Below are 11189 nucleotides of genomic sequence, written 5' to 3'. Positions count from 1 at the left end.
ATTTCCTCAGTTTTTAGCATCTAAGGAATGTTTTAAAAACATGTTAACATCTGTGACAGAGACACATCACCTCACCTGTACCATTTCAGTGGACATCAGCCTGACATCCAACTCCCAGAACCTGCTTTTCTTTGTCTGAGGGTTTTTTCTTGACGCAACAACCTGCCAGACCAGACCAACAGGAAATTCATGGCCCTCTGGAGCAATCCTGAACCAACATACATCCTTCATGGGTGACATTTATCTGAGGAATATATGAACTGTCACTAGTGGGATAAGAACATTGCCTGTGGTACTACTTTCCTTCGTAATGCAGCCTTTGTTGTCTGCCTTCAATGACTCTACGTCACTACTCACTCTCTTCAGTGTTCTCTTCACTGCTCAAACTGTGCACTCAAACCTTCAACTCAGAGGCTGTTTCTAGGGGAGTCCACATTGGAACAAAATCAAATTATTTCTCAGTCCTCTGGGGGAACTTTGGTCAAGGTGAATCAGCCCTGTGTGTATAATCTAGGGCAGAACGAAGTGAGAAGATCCTGCTTCTGATGAAGTTGCAGTGATTAATGGAGAAAGGAACTGCAGCTACACTCACCTTTTTGTGCTCAGCTTCCTTACATTTTCAGCTTGTCTGGTTTATCTAATCAGGGCACCTTTGGGCACAAAAGCATAGAAAAGTTCCACAATGAAAATTCTGATGACACGGTGCCCAGAAATTGGAGGCCACAGATATCCCACCATTGTAATTATAATCGGCCATGCTCACTTACTGATCAGCTTTGTTTTTTCATTTGTTAGTTTGCCATTTAAGATGTCAGTGAATTATTAAAAGATTATATCCTTTCTCAACAATTATAATGATGCTATTTTTGTTTTTCTGACTGTAAAGAACTAAAATAAAAATTAGATGCAAATTAGTGCCAATTTAGTTTACATTTTAGAATCTCAAGTACTGAACTGTGAAATGGTTGTGATAAAAGTCTATTTATTCTTTCTGACTCATGGCATCAGGTGGCTGTTTTGGGGAGTAAATATGTTATCTTTCCAAATACAGCTTTGCAACTGGTTTTAACAGACTTTACACAAAGTGTACTGGATTCCAAAAAATAAGGGCAGTGTGTGTGTGTGAAGACTGTACTTCCATTGTTTGTTAGCCTCTAAACTTTTCATTACTTACCAGTGATGGGGTTCAGGGCAGGCTGCTCCAGCATATGCCACTTCGAAATATTGATCACTTTGAATTAAACTTACTTGAGAATAGCCAGTATAATGATACTCTGACAACCCTCTCCATCCCCCTGAAAAAAGGAAATGAATCTCCTGTGTGAAAAGTACCCTCCAGGGCACCTGGGTGGCTCAGTGGGTTAAGCCTCTGCCTTTGGCTCAGGTCATGATCTCAGGGTCAGGGGATTGAGCCCTGCATCAGGCTCTCTGCTCAGCGGGGAGCCTGCTTCCCCCTCTCTCTCTGTCTGCCTCTGCTCTGCATATTGTGATCTCTGTCTGTCAAATAAATAAAGTCTTAAAAAAAAAAAAGAAAGAAAGAAAGAAAAAAAGAAAAGTACCCTCCCAGAATCAGAAGATAGAGAGATATCTTTAGCATCAGAGATAGGGTATTCAGGGCTAAGAAAGCTATATAAACAAACTCTACTTACTTTCTCACCTATTAGTACCCAAACTTGGGTTTCTTTGTCTTGTCAGTTCTTCACAAATTTATTGTTCCTTTGTCTAGGACTTATAAAAGATGCCTGTTTCAGTCCTTTGTTTGAGTCTCATTTTTTCTATGGGGCACCTGTACCCATAGAAAATATATTAAAATATATAAATATATTTTAATAAATATATTAAAAATTTATTAAATATTTGTTTTTCTCCTGTAAATATGTTAATATAATTATTAGACTGGCAAAAGAACCAAGAGAGGTGGTGGGAAATTTTCCCTCCCAAACACCATCTTCTTTACAGCACAGGCCACTACACAGTACAAAGAGTAAACTATCATAACGAATAGTTATTTCTTTTTGGAGAGTTACTTTCCTTTTGAGTTCAGATTACAAGTTAGATTAAGACAAATGAAAAGAAACAAATGTTAGCTTATTGAGAGAACAATTAATAATCTATTTCCATTGTTTTTGGCAAATCAAAAGCAAGACATGAATTAAGACAACATTTCTTGAAAAAATCATGAAGATGGTAAATTGGGGTTTCCATTGTTCTGTTATTTGCTTGTTGTTTTTGTTTCTATTTTTCTGTGTGAAATACTCATTGGTTAAAGACAGAAACTGCCTCATTTCTACAAAAGAATGCCATGAACTTTTAAGACAAGTGCTGTCACACATTTTGTGAACTATCGAAGTCAAAAAGGACATTATTATGAAAGAAAAAGAAAGACAACCAGAGAACTTTAAAGGCATTTAGCTTTTCTGCTGTCCTCTTTTAGTGTTTTTATATGCTCAGTGATATAAAGGAAGCAGAAGCATGGAGCCTGGGGTGAAACAAGAAAACAGTCACATTATAATAACAAGGTGAAGAGGCAAAGATTCCACTGTCACAGAGAACCTCACATTGCTTAATTTCAATTTAAGGGGTTACTTAAATGCATGGCCTTATGGAAATTTAATGATATGTTATGGTTCATCTGAACTTGTCAGATGGCCCCAAGCTGCGATAATCAACTTTTCAATGTCAGATTCATTTACTCCTCGAAGAATCCTGAAATAGCCATTCTCTCCCCATGACTTTCCCCAGGAATTGGCAGCAATCTGTAAGGGAAAAAAAGAAAATAAGAAAAGCTGAGTAGCATAGTTGGATATTTAATTCTGACCGTAAAAAACACAGGGAACTCACACATAGCTTTAGATGCTTTTAATTTATTATAGATCATAACTTTAAGAGACTAAATATTTTCTAAATAGGAATAAAAGTCATATTATTTATCAATTACATTAATATGCATGCATACTCAAGTCACAATAACCACAATTTGTATAAAACCTATCTGTTCCCAGCCATACAATGGAAATATGGGGGTCTCGGGTAGCCCACTCATTAAGCATCTACCTTAATGGCTCAGTTCCTGATCCCAGAGTCCTGAGATCTAGCCCCACATCAGACTCTCTGCTCAGTGGAAAGTCTGCTTCTCCCTCTCCCACTGCTCCTGCTTGTTTTGCCTCTCTTGCTATCTCTTTCTGTCTCTCTTTCAAATAAATAAATATTTGATTTTCAAATAAATATTTTCAAATAAATTCAAATTCTCAAATAAAATATTTTTAAATATTTTTTTAAATTGTGAGAGTTTGAAATACCACATCAAAAGATGATACACAATTTGCAATTATAGGGTCTCCCATATGACTTGCTCTGTGCTAGGCACCAGAGGAACACAAATAGATAATATCCATGTTCCTCTGTTCAGGGATGTAGCAGAGGAAATCCAATGTTCAGAGAGACAACAATCTAATGAAGGACAAAATATGTAAGCCAAGGACTAATGTAAAACTGTACATGGGGAGCTACTGAAGACAGTTGAGAGGCATCTCATGGTTCAGGAAAGTTGTCATGGAAGAGGTGCCACATAGGGTGCATATTAAAGCCTGGGAATAAATTAACCAGATAAAAACAGGAGGAAAAGAAATTCAGGTAAAGGAAAACAGTAAAAGCATGAACAGCAAAGGATGAAGCAGCATGAACCACTGAAATGAAGCAATGAAATTATAATAATTAGATAATAAAATAGAGACAGGTTGGTAGGTTAGGAGGCTGAAAGGAAGTTAAGGAAATACATATTGAGAAAATAATGGTGAAAATGATGACAAGTTCTTGAGTCGCTTCCAGCAGGAGAGCAGGGTGGACAAATTTATATTTTGATTACATTACTCTGTGTGAACTGAAAAGGATGAATTTAAGAGGGTAAACACAAGATTCAGGGAGGCTAGCTAATAAATTTGTAATAATTGATTCAGATGTCTTAATGGGGACAGGGAAACTAGGAAAAAAAATAGGGAAAGTATTTGAGAAATATCCAGAATAAATTCAGTAAGAATTAAACATTTTCTTTCTATTTTATTTTTAATGTAATTTTATTTATTTACTTATTTAATTTAATTTTACCTTTTCAGTGTTCCAAGATTCATTGTTTATGTACTAAACCCAGTGCCCCATGCAATACATGCCCTCCTTAATCCCCATCAGGGTCACCTATCCCCCCACTCTTCTCCTTTCCAAAACCCTCTGTTTGTTTCTCAGAGTCCACAGTCTCTCATGCTTCGTCTCCTCATCTAATTTCCCCCAAATCACTTTTCCTTTCCCTCTCCTAATGTCCTCCATGTTATCCTTATGCTCTACAAGCAAATGAAGCCATATGATAATTGACTTTCTCTGCTTGACTTATTTCACTCAGCATAATCTCCTCCAGTCTTGTCCATGTTGATATAAAAGTTGGGTATTCATCCTTTCTGATGGCTGTGTAATATTCCATTTTACATATGGAGCATTTCTTCTTTCTCCATTCGTCTGTTGAACAGCATCTTGGCTCTTTCCACAGTTTGGTGATTGTGGTCATTGCTGCTATGAAAATTGGGGTACATATGGCCTTTCTTCCCAGTACATCTGTATTTCTGGGATAAATACCCAGTAGTGCAATTGCAGGGTAATAAGATAGCTCTATATTTAATTTCTTAAGGAATCTCCACACTGTTTTCCAAAGTGGCTATACCAACTTGCATTCCCTCCAAGAGTGTAAGAGGGTTCCCATTTCTCCACATCCCCTCCAACACTTGTTGTTTCCTGTCTTGTTAATTTTGGCCGTTCTAACTGCTGTAAGGTAGTATCTCAATGTGGTTTTGATTTGAATCTCCCTGATGGCTAATGATGATAAATATTTTTTTTCATGTCTGCTAGCCATTTGTATGTCTTCTTTGGAGAAGTGTCTGTTCATGTCTTCTGCCCATTTTTTGACGTGATTACCTGTTTTTTGAGTGTTGAGTTTAAGGGGTTCTGTATGGATCTTGGATATCAGCCCTTTGTCTGTAGTGTCATTTGCAAATACCTCCTCCCATTCCGTGGGTTGCCTCTTTGTTTTGTTGACTATTTCCTTTGCTGTGCTGAAGCTTTTGATCTTGGTGAAGTCCCAAAAGTTCATTTTGCTTCTGTTTCATTTGCCTTTGGAGACATGTCTTGAATAAGTTGCTGTTGCCATTGTCGAAGAGGTTACTGCCTGTGTTCTCCTCTAGGATTTTGATGGATTCCTGCCTCAAGTTGAGGTCATTTACCCATTTTGAGTTTATCTCTGTGTATGGTGTAAGAGAATTGTCAAGTTTCATTCTTCTACACATAGCTGTCCAATTTTCCCAGCACCATTTATTGAAGAGACTGTCTTTTTTCTACTGTATACTTTTTCCTGCTTTGTTGAAAATTATTTGACCATAATGTTGCGGGTCCATATCTGGACTCTACTCTGTTCCACTGGTCTATGTGCCTGTTTTTGTGCCAGTACCATGCTGTCTTGGTGATCACAGCTTTGTAGTAAAACTTGAAATCAGGCAACATGATGCCCCCAGTTTTGTTTTTCTTTTTCAACATTTCCTTAGCATTATAGGGCCTTTTCTGGTTCCATACAAATTTTAGGATTGTTTGTTCCGGCACTTTGAAAAATGCTGGTAGAGTTTTGATTGGGGTGGCATTGAAAGTATAGATTGCTCTAGGCAGTATAGACATTTTAACAACATCTATTTTTCCAATCCATGAGCATGGAATGCTTTTCCATCTTTTTGTGTTTTCAATTTCTTTCATGAGTGTTCTGTAGTTCCTTGAGTACAGATCCTTCACCTCTTTGATTAGGTTTATTCCAAGGTATCTTACGGTTCTTGGTACTATAGTAAATGAAATTGATTCTCTAATTTCCCTTTCTATATTTTAGTGAGTTAGTGTATAAGAAAGCAACTTCTGTTGCTTTGTTGATTTCTGTGCATTGAATTTGTATCCTGCTACATTAATGGATTGTTATATGAGTTCTAGTAGTTTGGGGGGTGGAGTCTTTTGGTTTTTCCATATAAAGTATCATGTCATCTGCAAAAAGAGAGAGTTTGACTTCTTCTTTGCCAATTTGAATACTTTTATTTCTTTTTGTTGTCCAATAGCTGTTGCTAGGACTTCTAGTACTATGTTGAACAACAGAGGTGAGAGTGAGCATCCTTGTCACGTTCCTGATCTCAGAGAAGGCTGTAACCTTTTCCCATTGAGAATGATATTCACTGTGGGTTTTTCATAGATAAATTTTATACAGTTGGGGAATTTTCCCTCTATTCCTATACTTTGAGGAGATTTAATCAGATTTTGTCAAATGCTTTTTCTGCATCAGTTGAGAGGACCATGTGGTTCTTCTGTCTTCTCTTATTGATTATTGTTCTATCATATTGATTGATTTGTGAATGTTGAACCAACCTTGCATTCCAGGGATGAATCCCACCTAGTCACGGTGGATAATCTTTTTAATGTACTGTTGGATCCTATTAGCTAGGATCTTGCTGAGAATCTTGGCATCCATATTCATCAGGGATATTGGTCTGAAATTCTCCTTTTTGATGGAATCTTTGTATGGTTTGGTGATCAGCATAGTACTGGCTTCATAGAAATGGAGTTATTTTTAATTTTAAAATATAAGGATGATTAGAAAGTTAGACTAGGTTCAGAATGTCCCCTGGGATTTAGAGCTTGACTGAATAAGTCTTTGGGGGGTGGATAGGAAAAATATTAATGGAGTACATAAGAATAGCATGAATGCCAGAAAGGAGCTAGTTGATCACAAGTAAATGTAACAGAAACAGCTTTGAAGGATATAACCAGACATGAAATTGCTAAATCAATGGTAGTTCTATTTTTAATTTTCTGAGGAGTCTCCATACTGTTTTCCACAGTGGGTGCACCAGTTTGCATTCCCACCAGCAGTGCACTAGGACTCCCTTTTCTCTACATCCTCACCAACACTTGTTTTCTCCTGCCTTTTTGACATTAGCCATGCAAACAGGTGTGAATTAATATTTCACTGTGGTTTTGATTTACATTTCCCTGATGGCTAATAATATTAAGTACATTTTCATGTAACTATTGGCCATTTGTATTATTTTCAGGGGGAGGGGGGATGTCTATTCATGGCAATTGCCCACTTTTAAATAGGATTATGTGTGGTTTTTGCTATTGAGCTGCATGGGTTCCTTATATATTTTGGATTTTAACCCCTTATCAGATAGATGGTTTGTAAATATTTTCTCCCTTTATGGTGGTTGCCTTTTTATTTTGCTGATTGTTTTTCTAGGCAGAAGCCTTTTAGTGTGGTGTAGTTCTACTTGTTGATTTTTGCTTTTGTCTTTGCATTTTTAGTGTCATACCCAAATAATATTTGCAAAGATCAATGTCAAGGAGATTTTGTCCTATGTTTTCTTCCTGTATCTTTGCAATTTGTAGGCTTACATTTAAGTCTTTAATCCATTTTGACTTAATTTTTTGTGACTGGTATAAGATAGAAAACCAATTCCATTCTTCTGCATATGGTTGAACAGTTTTCTCAACACCAGTTATCGAAAAAACTATCCTTTCTCCACTGCTTCTTTTTGGCTCCTTCATCAAATATTAGTTGATTATATATAAGTGGGTTTACTTCTGGGCTTTTGATCCTGTTCTATTCATCTGTGTGTCTATTTTTATACCAGTAATGCTGTTCTGATTATTATAACTTTGTAATAAAATTTGAAATCAGGAATTGTGATGTCTCTAAATTTGTTCTTTCTCAAGATTACTTTGGCTGCTCAGGGTCTCTTGTGTCTCTACACAAATTTTAGGATATTTTTCACTTTTGTGAAAATTGCCATTGGAATTTTGATAGGGATTGTATCAAATTTATAGATGGTTTTGGGTAGTACAGACATTTTTTTGATCCATGAACATGGGATATCACTCCATTTATTTGTGTCTTCTTCAATTTCTTTTATCAATTTCTTTTAATTTTTATTATACAGACCTTTCACATCCTTGGTTATATTTATGCTAAGTACACATTTTTTATTGTATTATAAATGAATTATTTTTTTCAAATGGTTTACCATTCATGTATAGAAATGCAACTTATCGGAACTGGATGGTTCAGTCCATTAAGCATCCAACTCCTGATTTCAGCTCAGGTCATGATCTCAGCTCAGTTCATGTTGTGAGATTGAGCTCCACACTGGGCATGGAACCTGCTTAAGGTTCTCTCTCTCTCCCTCTTTCTCTGAGCCTCCTCTTCCCATCCCCCTGCTCATACACACACTCAAAAGAAAAAAGAAAAAGAAAGAGAGAAAGAAAGAAAGAGAGAAAGAAAGAAAGAAAGAAAGAAAGAAAGAAAGAAAGAAAGAAAGAAAGAAAGAAAGAAACTGAATTTCGTGGTTGATTTTATCTTGCCACTTTGTTATTCATTCTAATAGATTTTTGGTGGAGTCTTAAGGTATATATATATATATATATATATATATATATATATATATATATATATATAAAATCACATCATCTGCAAACAGAGACAGTTTATTTCTTCCATTCTAATTTGGATGCCTTTTGTTTCTTTCTCTTGTCTAATTGCTCTAGGACTGCCAGTACTATGAGGAGGCACCCTTATTTTATTCCTGATCTCAGAGGCATATCTTTCAGTCTTTCACTGATATATGGAATATGATGTTTACTCTTTGTCATATATTACCTTTATTATCCTGAGGCATACTCCTTATAAACTTGTAGGCAGCTGCGACTGGGCTAGAGTCAAGAGACCAAACCAGGCCCCTACTGCTGCCTCCTGGAAGCCCAAGGGTTAATAACCCCATGAGTGGGAAATTGAGCAGCACTTGAGAAAGGGCCTGAGCTATGGATCCTAAGACTCACCAACGTGGTTGCCAGCATGTGCTTATCTGGAATAGGCAAAACAGGCCTGCTCATTAAACCATTGTGGAATTGTGCTGTCCTTGCAGACCATAAACTACACCATTGTAAGATTGTGCTGTGCTTACATAAACTATGTCTCGAGTAGCCTTGAAGTTAGTACGTCTGGCACCAGAGAGTCTGCTCTTGGTGCTTGGGAAATAGATAATGGGAAAGCTTGAAGGGTTTTCTGTGCATGTTGCAAACTCTTTCGTAATCAGTTAAAAACAGATACTTTTTTGCAGTTGTTTCTGTTAGCTATATAATGCCTTGCTTCCTTGAATAAAATTGGCAGTGCTTGGACATCATCCACTGTGTCCCTCCTGTCCCCATCTCTTTACGTCTCTTTACATCTCATTTTCATCTCACCATCCTCTACCCTCTCAACCCTGGTTGTGTTGTCACGCCAGCCGTGACATAACCTCAATTTTTTGAGAGTTCTTAACCACTAAGAGATGTTGAATTTTGTCAAATGCTTTGCCTCTATCTATTGAGATGTTCATATAATTTTTATGTCTCATTGTATTAATGCAGTTGCCTATGTTGCCAGGCATAAATCCTTTTGATCATGATTATGACCATTTTAGTGTACAGTTGAATTCAGTTTGCTATTATTTTTTGGAAAATTTTGAATCTTTATTCATTGGGGATTTTTCTTTTCTTCTAATGTCGTTTTCTGGTTTTGATATCAGGGTAATGCCAGGCTTGTGAAATGCACTTGGGAGTGTTCCCTCCTCTTCAAATTTTTAGAAAGGTTTGAGAAGGATTTGGTGTTAATTTTTTAATGTTTTGATTGAAATTCCATTTAATTAACATAAAGTGTAATATTAGTTTCAGGTGTAAAATAAAGTGATTCAACAATTTCATAGAAAAGCTGGTGTTCATCACAAAAGTGCACTCCTTAATCCCCATTACCTATCTCATCCATCTTCCCACCCACTCCCCTTCTGATAGCCATGAGTTTGCTCTCCATAGTTAAGAGTCTGTTTCTTGGTTTGTCTCCTTCTTTCTTTTTACTTACACTTTGCTCATTTGTTTTGTTTCTTAAATTCCACATATGAATGAAATGGTACTTTTCTTTCTCTGAATGACTTATTTCACTTAGCACAATACTCTCTAGCTCCAACCATATCATTGCAAATGGCAAGATTTTTCTTTTTTATTGCTGAATAATAATAATGTATTTTATACACACACACACACACACACACACACACACACACACACACAAACACTATGTCTTCTTTATCCATGCATCAGTCTATGGACACTTAGACTGCTTCCATAATTTGGCAACTGTAGGTAATGCTGCTATAAACATTGGGTTGCATGTATCCCTCTGCATTAGTATTTTTTTGTACTCTTTAGGTAAAAACCTTGTAATGTAATTGCTGGATCATAGGGTAGTTTTATTTTTAACTTTTTGAGGAAACTTTATACTGTTTTCCAGAGTGGCAGGACAAGTTTACATTCCCACCAACAGTACAAGAGGGTCCCTTTCTCCACAACCTCACTAAGATCTGTTGTTTTTTGTGTTGCTGATTTTATCCATTCTGACAAGTGTGAGGTGATATTTCATTGTAGTTTTGATTTGCATTTTGATGATGAGTGATGATGAGCATCTTTACATGTGTCTGTTAACCATCTGCATGCCTTCTTTGGAAGAATGTCTATTCATGTCTTCCACCCATATTTCAATTGGATTATTCATTTTTGGGGTGTTGAGTTTTCAGTACAATTGTAAATGAGATTGATTCCTTAATTTTTCTTCCTACTGCTTCATTATTGGTGTATAGAAATGCAACAGGTTTGCATGCATTGATTTTGTATCCTGAAACTTCCTGAATTTGTTTATCATTTCTAGCAGTTTTTTGGAGTCTTTCATATAAACTACCAAAACTGAAACAGGAAGAAATAGAAAATTTGAACAGACCAATAACCAGCAAAGAAATTGAATCAGTAATCAAATAACTCTTGACAAACAAAAATCCAGGGCCAGATGGCTTCACAGGCAAATTCTACCACAAATTCTACCAAACATTTAAAGAAAAGTTAATACTTATACTTCTCAAACCATTCCAAAAAAAAAGAAAAAAAGAAAAAGAAAGAAAGAAAGAAAGAAAAGAAAAAGAAAGAAAGAAAAAGAAAAAAGAAACAGAAGGAAAACTTCCCAATTCATTCTATGAAGCTAACATTACCCTGATACCAAAACCAGATAAAGACTCCACTAAAAAGGAAATTCAGGCCAATAT

General features: G+C 36.3%; 1 protein-coding gene across 1 annotated transcript in view; it reads right to left on the bottom strand.

Annotated features, from left to right (window-relative positions):
- Positions 1-2091: 2091 nt before the first annotated feature.
- Positions 2092-11189, bottom strand: part of TINAG (tubulointerstitial nephritis antigen) — a 101006-nt gene continuing 91908 nt past the window's right edge. The window contains exon 11 of the mRNA XM_032340285.1: positions 2092-2756. Coding sequence (XP_032196176.1) covers positions 2622-2756 — 135 coding nt within the window. The 3' untranslated portion in view covers positions 2092-2621. The remainder of the gene's footprint in view (positions 2757-11189) is intronic.

The sequence above is a fragment of the Mustela erminea genome, chromosome 4 (genome assembly GCF_009829155.1).
Source record: "Mustela erminea isolate mMusErm1 chromosome 4, mMusErm1.Pri, whole genome shotgun sequence".
In the NCBI taxonomy this organism is placed as follows: Eukaryota; Metazoa; Chordata; class Mammalia; order Carnivora; family Mustelidae; genus Mustela; species Mustela erminea.
Note: the sequence above shows the minus strand (reverse complement) of the source record. Positions and strands in the feature narration are given on the sequence as shown.